Source organism: Panthera tigris, chromosome D1, assembly GCF_018350195.1.
Source record: "Panthera tigris isolate Pti1 chromosome D1, P.tigris_Pti1_mat1.1, whole genome shotgun sequence".
In the NCBI taxonomy this organism is placed as follows: domain Eukaryota; kingdom Metazoa; phylum Chordata; class Mammalia; order Carnivora; family Felidae; genus Panthera; species Panthera tigris.
The window spans coordinates 65,600,171-65,617,288 of record NC_056669.1 but is presented as its reverse complement, the minus strand read 5'-3'; the positions used below and the strand labels follow the sequence as shown (position 1 = coordinate 65,617,288).

The following is a 17,118-nucleotide window of genomic DNA, read 5'->3' as shown; positions in this document are numbered from 1 at the left end:
TGAACATGAAAGCATTAGGCTATGATCCATATTTCTTTAGGAGACGGGCTAAAAAACAAGTCCAATGATATTTCGAAGTTGGTAAGTCTGGCTTCCTCCACCACAAATTCCTTACCGGTTTCATCATCATCTTCAGCTTCATCATCATCATCACTGTCATTTTCGTGTTCTGCATGGCAAGCATATGCTCTTTTTAATCCATTAAATAAAAGGATAAAAGCTGGCAAAATCTGTCCAGAAACCTGATTTAAAACTTGTGGTATTTGTTCCATATCAATAAGAGCACACAGGCCCAGAACACACATCTTTCTGTCGTGAAGCCTAAAAAATAAATAAAATATTTTCTTTTTTTTTAATAAGCAGAGTTTCTCACCAAGTTAAATAAACAAAGATCCAATGTATGTCACTTACCCCAAGAAACAATCAACATCATTAAGCCACTGTGTAATAAAATGATTTGTAACTGGTTCAACATTATTAGGGAAACGAAGATTTTCTAAGGTGTTCAGAAGGAGATGTGGATTATAATACAAAGCTGCAATGGCAACTTGCAGGCACATTGTCCGAAGTTCACTTGTCTTCACCTCTCTTGTCAGTCTCTCTAAAGCTGCTTCCACAAATAAGGGAATGCACTATAAAGAGCAAAATATTCCAAAACTGTTAATAGTAATCTAACCATCCTACCCATATTAACTTGTTGCCTCAACCAACTTCTTTTTATCCCCATTGGATGACCCAATAGTTTGTATTGTTGAGGGATTCACTGAGAAATCTAACTTTAGAGAAGACAAATCTTCACTGAGCCTCACCACAATAGCCAGGTGGATTCACAATATTCTTACTAATAACCTTATTGTAGTAATCACTCCACAATATATATGTATCAATTCATCATATTACACACCTTAAACTTATATGACATTATATTTGAATTATATCAATAGAGCTGGAAAAAAAACTCCTACTGAAACTGACCATGGAAATTTAACAACTAAATCTTTCTTACTGCGAAGTAATAATGTGGCAAACAATACTCCCACAGCATACTATAAAAAAAAAAATCTCACTCTGCATGATAACAAGTAGCCATAAAACTTGTCATATTTTCAGACATACTAAACATACGATCATTATATATTAACTTTAAGCCAACAATTAAAAAAATGTTATCTATAGTGTCATAATAAATAACATATAAAATATACAAAAAATACCCCAAAAGAAAAAAACTGGAGGGAAAGATTCTCTCTCTGAAGCCTCAAATAGGAAACATTAATCATTGCCTCACTGACCTGGTCAATGCCACGCCCTTTGCACTGTAGAATGATGACCTCTAACAATTTTGCTGCATGACACTCTGCATCTTCTCCTGCAACTCCTGTAAGAACCTGATCAATACAGAATATAAAACTGCAATGAGTCATCATGAAACCTTTAAATCAAGGAATTTCTCTGTCCCCTGTCTAGTCTCTGGAGTTTTTCTTAAGATATTCTAATTCATATATATGATTGCAATATTTATTACACAGACTATAATCTAAAACAACAGTGAGGATTTGGGAATTACTGGTTGGTCTTATTTTAGCACTCTTACCTCCTGGTCTAATCAAATCACTTCCCCTATAGTGTCATTCTGGATTATTGCATGTTGAAAACTACTATCTTCTCATACAACCCTGGTAGCTAAAGCACCATACCTTTCTTAAGGATATCTGGCTCTTATGTAAAGTGAAAATAAAAAAAGAAAGAAATAATAAATTTTAAGAAGCTAACATTGCTAGGAAAGCCTCTCACAAAATAAAAAATAGTGTCATTGAAGTGAGAGAGAAGAAAAGGCAGCCTGTTGATGGCAAATGCTGTGCCCAGACAAGAAATTTTTGGACTTGTGCTAGTTAGCGTTAGAGGACTCGAAGTGTTAAGGATAACTTCTGGAAAAGGCAAATAAATGGTATGGATATCAATATTCCCAGAGTAGTAACATAAACTGTGTAACTGGCAATAAATAATAATATACCAGATAATGATTTTGTGATGAAATGTTCAAAAAGAAAAGGATCAACGAGACGAGCCCATCTAAAAAATGCCATAGAACAAAATCATTTTTTTAAATGCTTGGTATTAAACACCCTGCTGCCTCTCAACACTGATAGAACTGCAAATGCTACTCAATTATATTGACTGATACTGAAGGACCCCAATTCAAAGATTTTATTCCCTACCTTCTGTTTAAGAAAAACATTATATAAAACTAACTAACTAACTGGGGTGCCTGGGTGGCTCAGTCCATTAAATGTCCAACTTCTGATTTTGGCTCAGGCCGTGATCTCACCGTTTGTGGGTTCAAGCCCTGAATCGGGTTCTGTGCTTGGGATTCTCTCTCTCTCTCTCTCTCTCTCTCTCTCTGCTCCTCCCCAACTCATGCTCTCTCTCTCTCAAAAATTAATAAACATAAAAAAAAAGTTACATTCACCATACACTTACTTGTGATTTTCCAAGAAATGGCACAGTACTATTTGACTTTCATTTTAAATAAATCCTTGACTTTTGCTTTGGATTCTGTGTCTCCCTCTCTCTCTGCCCTTCCCCTGCCCACACTGTCTCTCTCTCTCTCACTCAAAAATAAACAAACATTATAAAAAAAAAAATCCTTGGCTTTTACAATCTTGCTATTTACTAAATAACTTCCGTATAGTCTCCATAAACCTGTAACCTCCAAGAATTTTCTTTATAATAAACACTTCTAACTATTCCTGATCGTTTCAAGTATCTCACAAATCAGTTGATTCTTTCCTTCTTTTGAATCAAAGCCTAGCAAAGAACTAGGCTAAGGTAAGTAAGTTCCAGGCACTCTAAAATTCAAAAAAATTTGTAACTCCACTTAAATGTCAGGGCAGACAGAAGACAAACACTTGTCAAAGCCATTACTGTGGCATCTAGAACCCAGTCTTTTTTAATTTATAGCTTTTAAAGCCCTTATTCTGTCAGACTCATATATTTGCCATAATGTATCATGTACCTTCATTCTTCACAATTTCATACTTTTTGTAGTACCAGCCTGATGAAATATATCCTTACATTTACTAAAAATGACCTACCTTTTTACACATACTATATATCATTTCAAGATACTTGGTATCCGACAGAAGTGTGTCTGTATCAACTGTTATGTAATTATGAAGCAGAGGCATCATATCTGTATTAATAAAAAGCATAAAAACATTAAAAATGAATTAAACCAAAAAATTAATAAAATTTAAATATCTTTACTAATATAAATGCTTTGTTTCTGAAAAAATCTCCTTAGAAAAAGAAAGCAAATATGAGACTGTCTGGTCCCTTATAGTTGGTCTGTATTATACAAAGATGATTATTACACAAAAAAGACTAATAGGGGGCAGGAAGGTGAGAATATGTGTTAAAGAAAACAAACCTAAAAGGATAACTAAATCAAATATAAAATGGGTATCAATGTTATTGTCCTTGAGCATTAACTGCTATTGATAACATCTAAACAATGGAGCACTTATAATATTCAAAAGCATATGTTTAAGTTATATACTAAAAATGAATCAAATTGGGGGAAATCCTCAGTATTTCTACTGAGTTACTGACTTGACTTACCTGTAAAGTAATCAAACCCATCTTGCTGAAAAACCTCAAACACCAAAGGTAGTAGCTGCCACATTTGTGGAGATACTTGTTGACAAGTCAAACTATGTGCTAAAGAGAAGATCTCCTCATAGAATTCTAAAAGAGAGTATGGAGTCATTAGGACAACGCTTGCTGATGTAAAAAAGCAGCAAATTTTAAACACAGAGGTATATACCTAAGACATGCTGTTGTAAAACAGTTCCAATGACCTGTAAGCAGATGCCCTCAAGCTGCTGGGTTATCTGAAAGAGGAGAAAACAAATTGTATGTAACTGTCCCACACCACTGAATAAATTATTAAATAACATAAATGTAATTCACTGCTTATTGAAATATATAGTATTTTAAGAAATCATTTTAAATCTTTGCTTTGAAGTGACTCATAAAATTGTGGGTCAATAAGGAATTTAAATTTAATGAAATACCATTATGATGAAACAAACAAAAGCAATAATGTGTAGTTTACCTAAAAAGGAAAACATAATATCCTAGGAAAATGTAAATAATTATGAAAATAAAGGAGCCACATCATTTTGCAAATAGATTACAGACCTTTTTGTGTTTATATATAGATTATCACAGTCCAGACATCACTGTCAGTGGCTTACAGCAAAATTATCTGAAAGAAGGCATTATTTCTACCACTCCAATGCTTAAGTCACCTCTATTTATGTAATTACAGTAGATATAGTGAACCATGCCCCAAGCCATTTAAGAAAGACTGAAAATACAAATTGCTCTTTAATTGTCATTATGGTCCTCAATCAGATCCCAAATCCCTGGAAGGCATCAGAATGTTTAAAAAGTGGGGAGACGAGACAATAAAATTTACTAATTGGGTATAGAACCAGGACATCCATTTCAAATACATATACTTACAACATTTTCAACTCTTCAAATATATAGTGAAAACTGATTTGTTAACCATAAGGCAGCTACAGAATTCCTCATGGCTTCTACCTATTTCCAATTACAATATAGAATATATATAGCTTACAAAAAATTTCATATTGCAAAAGGCAATTCACAGATAACCTGAAAACATGATTTATGCATATAAATATCTGCACTGGAATTCTAAACACTAAATTCAGGACACTGGTTATTTCTAAGGGAAAGAAGTAGGGAAATAAGATTGGGAAGTGGTACCCCAAGGGCCTCAATTACATCTATCTGAAACTGCTTTTCTTATTAGAAATAAGGTTTAAAGGATATCCTACGAAATTTTAAAATCTAATATACTTAGGTGGTGGTTAAAGGGTATTATTGGTTTTGTTTTTCTCTTTCTTTATCCTTTATGTTTTAAATTATTTCATTTTTATTTTTTTTTTAATGGTTATTTAATTTGAGGGGCATGCCTGGGTGGCTCAGACAGTTAAATATTCGACTCTTGATTTCGGTTCAGGTCATGATCTCACAGTTCATGGGTTTGATGCCCACATTGGGCTCTGCACTGACAGTGCGGAGCCTTTTTGGGATCTTCTCTCTACCTCCCCCATTTGCTCTCTCAAAAATAAATAAATAAACTTTAAAAATATATGAAGTTTATTTGAGAGAGTACGCATGTGAGCAGGGCAGGGACAAAGAGTCAAGAGTCAGGAGCTGGGACGCTTAACTGACTGAGCCACTCAGGTGCCCCAAATTATTTCATTAGAAAAAAATTCATGATTACAATTCTCTTTCTAAAAGACAACTATAAAAGAAGAAAACTAGAAAGATGATGGTAATGGTAGCACAACAATGTGTGCTTAAAACCACTGAACTATATACTTAAAAATGGCTAAGATGGTAAATTTTATGTTATGTGTAGTATATCATAATTAAGAAACAAAAGCAGTAGTACAGTTGAAGAATGGCTCTAAATTCCCTAAAACCTGAATCAAAACCTTGTAACACTGGATCATTTTCTTACCTCTTTATGATCTTCAACTACACTAAGAAGTGTGTCAATGGTATTCAGGATTCCCATTGCAGTAACTGCTTTGTCATCACTTCCTTCTTCATCTGGCCCAGTCTGAATTACCTGATTAAATGTCATTGCCTAGGTTCAAAAGAAAATAACTTAGGCTTACCATTAAAGCAGTATAAACACATTTTGGTCTAAAACTTCATTTTTAAAATGTTCTCACTGGGACAGAAAAACCAATCAATATCACCAAACTGGTTAATAATAATTAAGAGCCTGGCTCTACAATCAAACAATATGGCTCTGCGATTTAGTAGGTGACCTTAAAGTTACTTGACCCGTTAGTCCTAACATCTCATTTGAGAAATTTATGATAGAGAACTGTGAGGATTAAAAGAGGCAAGGCATAGAAAGTGCTTAATATTATGAGTATTTTTATTAATTTTACTGGCTAACATTCAACAATGCCCAGATATAGGTATATTAATCAAAGTTTTTTGTTATAAAATTCAATCATTTTCAAAGAAACTTCTGAGAAGTAAAGGGTGGAGTCATAGCTAATAATGCACAGGGTGCCTACGGGACACAGTCTGTTGAATGTCTGACTTTTCTTTTTATTAATGTTTATTTACTTTTGAAAGAGAGAGAGAGAGAGAGCATGCGCGCACCATGCACATGTGCATGGGAGGGGCAGAGAGAGAGGGAGACAGAATCCCAAGCAGGCTCCATGTTGTCAGCACAGAGCCTGACCCAGGGCTTGAACCCACGAACCATGAGATTATGACCTGAGCTGAAATCAAGAGTTGGACACCTAATCAACTGAGCCACCCAGGCACCCCGAGTGTCTGACTCTTGATTTCTTTTCGGCTGTGTCATGAGTCCAGGGTAGTGGGATTGAGTCCACGCTCAACGTGTAGCCTGCTTGGCATTGTCTCTCTCCCTCTGCCCCTCTCCCCCACTCACACTCTCAATCTCCAAAATATTTTTAAAAGGGGGGAGGGGTGTGCCTGGGTAGTTCAGTTAGTTGAGTGTCCAACTCTTGGTTTTGGCTCAGGTCATGTCACAGCTCTGTGGGTTCAAGCTCCATGGTATTCAAGTACTGCACTGCCAGTGCAGAGCCTGCTGGAGATTCTCTCTCTCCCTCTCTCTAACTCATGCTATCTCTCTCTCAAAATACATGCACTTGAAAAAAAAAAAAAAAAAAAGAAAGGGGGCGCCTGGGTGGCTCAGTCGGTTAAGCGTCCGACTTCAGCTCAGGTCACGATCTCACAGTCCGTGAGTTCGAGCCCCGCGTCGGGCTCTGGGCTGATGGCTCAGAGCCTGGAGCCTGCTTCCGATTCTGTGTCTCCCTCTCTCTCTGCCCCACCCCCATTCAAGCTCTGTCTCTTTCTGTCTCAAAAATAAATAAACGTTAAAAAAAAGAAGAAAGAAAGAAAAATACCCCCCCCCCGCCCCCCACCCCAGTGTGTTTTAGAGGTGTACACTTGAAGGGTGAATCCCAGATCTACCGTTCTAGCTTTGGCAAGTTACTTAACCTTTTCATAGTTCACACTTCCTCTCAGTTAGGAATATTCCTGGGGCGCCTGGGTGGATCAGTTGGTTAAGAACAGATTCTTGATCTCAGCTCAGGTCATGATCTCATGGTTCATGGGTTCGAGCCCCACGTCGGGTTCTGCACTGACACCGCAGAGCCTGCTTGGGATTCTCTCTCCTTCTCTCTCTGTCCCTACCCTGCTTGCAGTCTCTTTCTCTCTCACAATAAACTTAAAAAAAAAAAAAAGGAATATTCTTCACATAGGACTGTGAAAGTACTAAATGAGCCTAAATATACGTCAGAGGCTTAGAACACTACCTGATACACAGTACACTCTGAAAATATTTGTTGTAAGTAATGAATAAGTGATTGGTTCAAAAAAACATACCAAATGCTGTGTCATTTCTACTGCAATAGGAGTAACTTCTTCACTATACTCGCAGATCATTTTCTGAATTACGTTGGTAAGATCATCATTTTCTGTTTCTCTTATAATATGAAGAAGAGCCTGCATTACAGGTCTGATGAATGGCGTGATGTATTCTTTAGCTGTGAGAAAAAAAAATTGGAAACAAAACTCCTTAAAACCTTATATATATCAAAGAATAAACATAGGCACCTTCACAAGGTATCAAGTTCCTAAGATGCCTTGTACAATTATGTATAAAAACACTATATTATTTTTGAGATAAAATCCTTTACCCTTTTCTTGATTGCTGATCAACACTTGAAGTGCAATGGCAGCTTCCACTTTCACAGGCATTTCCCTATCATCTATCAGACATCTTCGAGTCAGCTCTAAGGCCGTTTGCAGATTCTGGTCACTTTTGAACTTCACTTCACAAAAGTAGTGAAGGACCCAGCAAGCCTTTTTAAAAAAAATGCAATGAGTTACTATAGATATCCTATATTAAATTGCCACAAGCTACAGTACCTCTATTCCCAAAGTTTTGTGTGTGGGAATCTGGAGGCTGGCCAGTGGTAGAGATGTCCAAAGAGACAACACTAGACCAGTACTATGATCCCAACTTACTCTTTGGCTGCATGATGTTTGTGTGGATAGCAAGATCTGAATGCAAAACACAGGCAGACACTGCTATCAGACACAGATGAAAACTATGCACACATTATATCAGCCATTTAAATACTTACATGAAACAGGAGTCTAACATGAAATATGGCTTTTAAGGTGAGCATTAAAAAGTTTCCACATAAAAGTCCACATAAGCAGTTATTCATTACAAGACAAAAATGTATAAATTAATACAGTTTTAACACATACCCTCGCTCTCATATAGCCTAGTTCACTGCTGAAGAGAGGGAATACGTGATTCTGCAACATGTATTCCATCTGATCTTTGTAGATCTTTTTCTGTCAATATAAACAACAATTATTTTTGAAAGAATTCCAAATGTAATCATCTTAAATACCAAATAAATACACTAATGTTAAAAATCACTACTGATGTCAAACCATACACTTATTCTGATTCTTTGTACCTCAGTATCAATATCTAATTTTCTCATTCTCAAACGTAACCATCAAAAAACACAGAATACCTTTTCTTTCATCCTTTTACCTCATTTGCTTAGAAAACAATTACACCAAATCTTAACAGTAATTATGTTTGAAGGATGGAAGTGTGGTTAATTTTATTCCTTACCTTATAATAACTATCACAATGAAAAAAACCTCTCTGGAAAAGTTCTAAAGGAATATAACATACACTGAGAAAAGACCTTGCTTTCAAGGTAATCTGGATATCTAAAAAGGCTCTCATTAGTCTCAAAGTAGGGTCTTTTCTAAGTGGTAACAAGCTTTTAAGAGTTCCTGGAATTGCATATTACATCACATTAAAAACTAATAAACACTTCAAGAACTGAAGACTAAGACATGGGAACTAAATGCAATGTGGGATCCTGGACTGGTCATGGACCAGAAAAAAGGACATTAGAGGGAATTCTTGCAAAACATGAAAGGGGTCTGTAAGATTAGTGAATAGTATCCCAGCAACATTAATTTCCTGGTTGTGAGAATTGTGGATGGCTATCTAAGATGGTAGGTAACATTAGGGGAAGAGTAATGAGAACTATTTTTGCAATTTTTCTGTGAGTCTAAAATTACCTAAAAATAAAAAGAAAAATCTGAACTTGCCAAGATCACTCACTCAAGATTCCCAGCCTTCCATACAACAAATAACCATTGTCTTTAATTTATAAACTAACAGAAGGATGGATAGACAGATATAGAAAAGCTGAAAAATACACAAAATATACCTACAAATGGTGACATGGAACAAGGTTCCTGGGAGTTGGATGATTCTGTGACTAAATATTTACTTGAAATTTGTTATCATTTATTAGCTTTTAAGCAAAAACAAATTTCAAATTTATGAAGCCAGACACAATGTGTACAATTAAGCTGAGGTTCTTAAACATAAATCTAACCCAGGGTCATTATTTACTAGAAAATTTATGTCACAAAAAGCATGATGTTCCTAAGTTGCAAATGGATACATTCATGTTTATAAATTTCCTTAAAAGATAAGTTTTTCAAAGAGAAAACCCCACTATTTTACAATTACCTTGCAATATGAAAATAACTCCTACAAAAAGAAGTATCTTCAGCATAAGCAGCAAAAGAAAATATTAACTGGACATAATTTCAAAATCATATTAAAACTTGTACTTCAAAGGGCATCAAGTAAAATGATAACCCACAAAATGGCAGAAATACCTGCAAATCATTATAAAAACCATCTAGTATTTAGAATATACAAAGAACTCTTAATAATTCAACAATGAAAAGACAATCCAGTTAAAAGTAGGTAAAGAATTTGAAAATATCTCCAAAGAAGATAAACAATAGCCAATAAGTACATCAAAAATGATTCTCAATGTTGTTAGTCATCAGGGAAATGGAAATCAAAACCACAATGAAATATCATTTGACACCAACTAGGATGGCTATAATAAAAAGGATTGCTAAGAATCAGTGAGGACATAGAAACTGGAACCCTCATACACGGCTGATAAAAATATAAAATGATACACCACTTCAGAAAACAGTCTGGCACTTTCTCAAAACATGACAGCAATTTGAATCCTAGGTATGTATTACCCAAGAGAAGTAAAAATATTACATGCACACAAAAACGTGTATATAAATGATCACAGCTTCAAATGGAAACAATACAAATGTCCATCCATCGATGAATGGATAAATACAATGTGGTATATCAATACAATAGAACATTATTTGGCAACAAAAAGGAATGAAGTACTGACACGGGCCACAATATGAACTTTGAAAATATTGTGCTAACTGAAAAAGCCCTACTCCTAATGGAGCACATTCCCTTTACATGAAACGTCCAAAATAGGTAAACCTGTACAGAAGACAAAAAGTAGATTAGGGGTAGCCTAGGGCTGAAAGCTCTGGAAAAAAATGGAATGTGACTGCTAACACTTTTGGGGATGATGGTTATACAACTCTGTGAATAAAACCCACTGAATTATACACTCTAATGGGTGAGCATTATGGTATGTGAATTGTATCTCAATAAAACTGTTAATAAATCACTTGCACACAAAAGAAATACCTTGAGAAGTATTTCAGCTAAAGATCCAATCATATGCAGGGCTCCATCTTTTTTTCGAGGATCAGCATTCGGTTCTGTAAGAATCTGATAGCAAAATCCCATTGTCTTTTGCAGTACCTAGATTAAAAAAGAAAAGTAATACTTAAGTGATTTCCAAACAATCCTTAACAAAAACAAAAAGACAAAATGACTTACATGGCTAACATTAAAAGCTGAGCACACACCTGAACAAATTTTAAATATTAAAGCAAAAGTTACCTAAACAACCTACCTCTTTCCTCTTGCTACAAGCTGTGAACAAAAGTGTTTGGGCAGCGGTAGTAGGAGAAATGAAGTCTTCAAACACATCTAAAGAATAAATTTAAAATTAATACGAAACCCAGTAATTTCAATTTCTTCAACAAACATTTTCACAAAATTTACAAATGATGCTCTGTAAAAAAGACCTTAAAAGTTGTCAGATGGGTATTCTGATAAGTTTATTCTAAATGCTAACTTTTAAGTCCCTTGAAGTTTGCTACAACAGTACCTTTGCAGAAATAAGCACTGCCTTTCAAATCGCTCTCATTTTGTATCTCCTTTATCTCCAAGATGAGGGTGGCGAACTATGGCCCTGGACCAAATCCAGGCCATCAACTGTCTTTCTACCGCCCATAAGATAAGAATTGTTTTTCATATTCTTAAATGGTTGAAAATCAATAAAAATAAGATTTTGTGATATAAGTAAATAAAAAAGTTGTCTAAATCTACATGCAAGGTATGAAAATGAACCCAGATTCCTACATAATTTTGCAACAGCTTAATTTCATGTCTTTTCTGTACAAATTAAAATGTTAATCCATCAATTTCTCCTAGTGATTATTTTCTTTAATACAAAACACTACAAATGTGAGAATTTCCACAATATGGTCACAAAAGAATAATCTGCAAATACAAAAGATTTTGGTAGGAAGAACTAATACTCAACATGAGCCAAATTACAATTCCTTAGTTCCATGCAGAGACTCCATGTGATACAGCTTCCAATATGCATCTTCTCAATTCCCACACATATGATGACTGACATGAGATCCAAAAGTATAGTTTAGACACTTAGTATTAAGGTGTAATCTTGAATTTGCAACAATTCTGGCATATGCCAGAAACACATCCACAAACTGTAACTCAGTAACACTACTATATTTGTGTCTGTTAAAAATGCAGATCATAGGGGTGCCTGGGTGGCTCAAGTGGTTAGTTGTCTGACTTTGCTTCAGGTCATGATCTCAGTTCTCACAGTTTGTGAATTTGAGCCCGGCGTCGGGCTCTGTGCTGACAGCGCAGAGCCTGGAGCCTGCTTTGGATTCTGTCTCCCTCTCTCTCTGTCCCTTCCCTGCTCATGCTGTCTCTTTCCTCTCTCTCAAAAATAAACAAACATGAAAAAAAAAGGGGGGGGGGGCGCTTGGGTGGCTCAGTCAGTTGGGTGGCCAACTTCGGCTCAGGTCATGATCTCATGGTTCATGGGTTCAAGCCCTGCTTGGGCTCTGTGCTGACAGCTCGGAGCCTGGAGCCTGTTTCAGAATCTGTGACTTCCCCTCTCTCTCTGTCCCCTTCCCAGCTCACGCTCTGTCTCTCATAAAATAAATAAAGGTTAAAATAAATAAATAAATAAATAAAGACAATCATGCCATAACTAATGAATAGACCCCAAAAAGTGGGGGTCTATAAAGATTTTTCAGTACCATACCAAAGGTGAGGCCTTAAAACTCCCCTAGGTTTATTATACAAACTTAGTTACTGACATTTTATTTCTAAGAAAGTGAAAATTTACCAAACTTCATGCGTATATATTCATAAGGATCTTCTTGCCAAAGTTCCTCATCAGCATCTGTATAGCACATCAAGGGAAAAATAACATCTTGGATAATGCCCTGCGATTTAAAAGTTAAGAAAAGTAACCTTAAGTCAGTCTTCAAATTTAAACCTGGAATTTTAAGTGCTAAAGCAAAACCAACCCTATAATATGTATTTTAAGCTTAATATCAAACTTTAGTAATGATTCTCAGATCAACTATTACCCTTTGTGAAACAAGTAATTATAAAATAAGACTTATGTGTATATAGGTAGCAATTAATATTCTGAGAAAAATACAATATGAAATTTTAGTCCATCAAATCCTATCGTTGTAATAAAGCAAATACATTACTCATAGAAATAGTATATAAGCTAATTATCCCCAAAACTAATCTGGTGAAGCAGTCCTTTGCTTACTCCAAATTATATAATTAAAATGTTATAATCTTAAGCCAACCAAAAGAATTTAAAGGCAAGTTAAAAAAAAAAAAAAAAAAAGAATTTAAGGGCAAGCTTTAAAATAATAGTTTTAAATTAAAATTTAAAAAAATTCTGAATATTAAAAAAGTACCTTTTAAAAGTTTATGTCAAGGTATGGTCTCATTCCTACTATACTCTCAAAACAATTAAAAGAACTAGACTAACATAAGTCAACAAAATATGCATTTTTCAACATTTATGATAATTGTTATTTCCATTATATTTTCCAGAAAAACATTTCAGATAGAAAATTATTACTTGTATATGAGGCTTCAGATTCTTCCAGGTGAGGGCATGTGAAACTCCTTGGTTAATATAATTTAATGTCTGCTGTAAAACTCGAGGAGCCATATATTGCTTCTCCTTGTACTGATATAATACCTTTAATAAAACCTTTGAAAAAAATTTTTGAGCAAAAACCAAAAGTTAAATACAAATTTTAACCACTTCTAAGCCAGCCAAAACACCTGACACACATATCTTAATACCCAAATCATCATTATAAAATAACCATATTTTTAAAAAGAATTTTTAAAATTATATATTAGAGAACCATATTTAATCCCAAGGTATTCCTATAAACAAACTGAAATAGTACTATTTCAAAGGGCTAGTTTCTAATTAAGTATAGTAAGAGAAAATCATAGGTTACTTACTGAACATATCACAATCTTTTGTGACAGCCCAATATTATTAGTTACCTCCCTGAAAAACCTTGCCCAAACCATGTCTGCCATGAGTTCTAATTCTAATTGATATTGTCAAGATTTGGCCCACAGACCTCTCACAGGTCTATGAGGTCAAAACTATTTTCATAACAATGCTAAGACTTTATTTGCCCTTTTTACTGTGTGACATCTACATCGATGGTACAAAAGCAATGGTGGCAAAACTTCTGGTGCCTAACATGAATAAAGCAGTGGCAGGCACCAAAGTGTACAAGCAGCTGTCATACTCTTTATGGCCATATTAAACGCAGAACAACCTCTCCTTAAGAACACTCTTAATGAATCAGAAATATAAATATTATTAAATGAGGAGTATATGTGTAGCACTTTTGCTACATACCAAAGTACAGGGGTTGGAAGAAAACATGAAATAAGTAATAGCTTTTCCCATCAAACACCACCATATACTTGAAAGAAAACCTGACAAATTGTGGTTATTTAGACTTGTGTATCTTTCCTCAAAAATGAACAGAAAGTGCCTTTTCCCTTCAAGGAAAATAACCAAAAATACATTCCTGGTGCTAAAATCTAAGCTTTCAAACAAAAATTAGAATTCTCAAAATCTTACACCTAAACACTTAGATCTACTTAGTCAGCTTTCCAATATTTAAAGATATTTCTAATAACATCAGTGGTGACATTAGTTACTGTAATTTTTTATTTTTCTTTAATGTTTATTTATTTATTTTGAGAGAAACCGTGTCAGTGGGGGAGGGGCAGAATGAGGGGGAGAGAGAGCCCAAGCAGGCTCTGAGCTGTCAGTGCAGAGCCGGACAAGGGGCTCAATCTCAGGAACCGTGAGATCGTGACCTGAGCGAAAATCAAGAGTCAGACGCCTAAGCAACTGGGCCATCCAGGAGTCCCTGTAATTGCTTTTTAATATGAATAATGCAATGTATTAACATTTGGAAAATATTCATTAACTCAATTTTCCAAATGACCGTATGTTACAAAATCATGTATGGATAAAAGATCCATTTAGAGTGCAATATAGGGGTGGGAGAGAGAGGAGGGTGGGTGATGGGTATTGAAGAGGGCATCTTTTGGGATGAGCACTGGGTGTTCTATGGAAACCAATTTGACAATTTCATATATTAAAAAATAAAGTGCAATATAGATCAACAGGTGTTAATGTAACAGAATATAAAATATTTGTTCTTACAAACTCTATACTGCAATTAACCTTTAAGAAACTACCACTTGGGACACCTGGCTGGCTCAGTCTATAGAACATGTAACTCTTGATCTTGGACTCGTGAGTTCAAGCCCCAGGTTGGGTGTAGAGTTTACTTAAAAAGAGAGAGAGAGAGAGAGAGAGAGAGAGAGAGAGAGAGAAAGAGAGAAACTACCACTATCAAATTTTGATGTGGTTATCAAAGAATTTCCACAACTATGTGAAAGTCTATTAAAACATTCTTTCCAGGGTGCCTGGGTGGCTCAGTTGGTTAAACGTCTGACTCTGACTTCAGCTCAGGTCGTGATCTCACGGTTTTTAAGTTCAAGCCCTGCACTGACAGTGCTGAGCCTGTTTAGGATTCATTCTCTCTCTCTCTCTCCCCTGTTCATACTCTCTCTCAAAAATAAATACATAAACTTTAAAAAAAAAAAAAAAAAAAAAAGCCTTTCCTTTTCCAACTTATCTCTGAGTCCATGCACAGTTATTTATGTCCACCAAAACAAAAGACTGATTACATAGGTAGATGAGTATATAGCTGTCTTTTCTTAAGCCAGACATTAAAAATATTAGTAAAAATGTTTAACAATGCCATTTCTTTTTGCTAAAAACTTTTCATTTGGGGAACAGTTATTAAAAAAAAAAAAACATGTATTGTGTGTTAATATATAAGAAGTTTATTATTTTTAAATGAATTAACTCTTAAATTTTAATTTCTAATATGATAAATACCACTAGGTATAACTCACATAAATAGACGTTTGTTGAGGTTCTCAAAAAGTTAAAGAGAATAATAAACACCTAAGACCAAAAATGACAACTGCTACAGAGTTCATGCAGCTTTGGATACCAATGAACTATGAAAAGCAAGACAGAAATTAACCTAATAATGCCATGTTTCAACTTAGAAAAATTCTTAGACTTACCTGCTGGACACCAACTGCAAATGCCTTCAGAAATACTTCAGCAAATTCATTATACTCCTTGGAAACATTGCCAGGGCTTCCATATCTAAAAAAACATTATTAAAACACCCACTGTTTCTTTCTTTTTTTTTTTTTTGAATGTTTGAGAGGGAGGGAGAGAGAGCATGTGCGCATGCAGGGGTAGGCGGAAAAAGGGAGAGAGAATCCCAAGCAGGTTCCCTGCTGTCAGCATGGAGCCCAAAGCAGGGCTTGATCCCACCAACTGTGAGCGGTGAGATAGAGATCCCATCAACTGTGATCAGGGCTTGATCCCACCAACTGAGCTGAAATCAAGAATCAGATGCTAAACTGACTGAGCCACCCAGGTGCCCCCACACTGTTTCTCTATATTGCTTTATATATCAACACTTATAAAACCAAGTGCTTGAAAAAATAAACTTAAATCATCATATACTGAGAGAAACTTACCTTTCAAAAAGCCTTGCTAAGATATGTAAAGCCCACTTCTTACATTTCCACCATGGTAACTCAGGTCTATCATCTTCTTCAACTTGAAGTGTTTCCTTTAAAGAGATATTTATTTAAAAATAAATAAATAACGAGATAGTTTTTTTTTTAAATGAGTCTTTTTTTTTTTTCTGGTTTATTTATTTATTTTGAGAGAATGAGAGAGCGGCAGAGAGAGAAATGGAGAAAGGGAGAATCGCAAGCAGGTTGCATGATGTCAGAACGGGCCTGGGGTGGGGCTCTAACTCACAAACCATAATATCATGACTTGAACTGAAATCAAGAGTCGGACACTTAACTGACTGAGCCACCCATGTGCCCCTCAATTTTCAGTTTTCTTAAGTCAAATTTGGGTAAAGTTCTCTAAAAGGTAACATGAAATGTTTCTATAGTAAGAACAGTGTTACTCATGGTTATTCAGTTGTAAATAGTCTAGAGATTGGAGGTAGTCTTAGAGACTGTATTTACTCAAGAAAAATGAAAATTTGTGATTATACGATTTCTGTAAGAACATTCATAGCAGCTTCATTTGTACTACTAAAATCCTGAAACCACCAGATGTCCATCAACTTGGGAATGAATACATAATTGTAGTATATCTACAAAACAAAATATTACTTGGTAATAAAAAAGAACAAACTACTACAATACAACATGAATATATAAGAAACAAACTATTACCACACAACATGAATACATACCATAAATACATTATGCAAAAGAAGGTAAATACAAATAATTACTTTTATTAAGTTCTAGAACAGGCAAAACTAATC

General features: G+C 35.1%; 1 protein-coding gene and 1 non-coding gene across 2 annotated transcripts in view; both read right to left on the bottom strand.

The window, feature by feature from the left end:
* The window catches only part of IPO7 (importin 7), a 46,272-nt gene that overhangs the window by 5,560 nt on the left and 23,594 nt on the right, over positions 1–17,118 (bottom strand). Inside the window, exons 7-22 of the mRNA XM_007083200.3 lie at positions 16,304–16,398; positions 15,836–15,920; positions 13,266–13,400; positions 12,504–12,603; positions 10,965–11,041; positions 10,694–10,810; positions 8,374–8,463; positions 7,794–7,959; positions 7,480–7,640; positions 5,564–5,692; positions 3,827–3,893; positions 3,622–3,747; positions 3,096–3,193; positions 1,293–1,388; positions 412–632; positions 116–321 (exon numbers count right to left, since the gene is read on the bottom strand). Coding sequence (XP_007083262.1) covers positions 116–321; positions 412–632; positions 1,293–1,388; positions 3,096–3,193; positions 3,622–3,747; positions 3,827–3,893; positions 5,564–5,692; positions 7,480–7,640; positions 7,794–7,959; positions 8,374–8,463; positions 10,694–10,810; positions 10,965–11,041; positions 12,504–12,603; positions 13,266–13,400; positions 15,836–15,920; positions 16,304–16,398 — 1,969 coding nt within the window. The remainder of the gene's footprint in view (positions 1–115; positions 322–411; positions 633–1,292; positions 1,389–3,095; positions 3,194–3,621; positions 3,748–3,826; positions 3,894–5,563; positions 5,693–7,479; positions 7,641–7,793; positions 7,960–8,373; positions 8,464–10,693; positions 10,811–10,964; positions 11,042–12,503; positions 12,604–13,265; positions 13,401–15,835; positions 15,921–16,303; positions 16,399–17,118) is intronic.
* On the bottom strand, positions 8,042–8,225 carry LOC122231603. Its single transcript, XR_006208860.1, has one exon. It is a non-coding gene; the product is annotated as a small nucleolar RNA SNORA23 (small nucleolar RNA).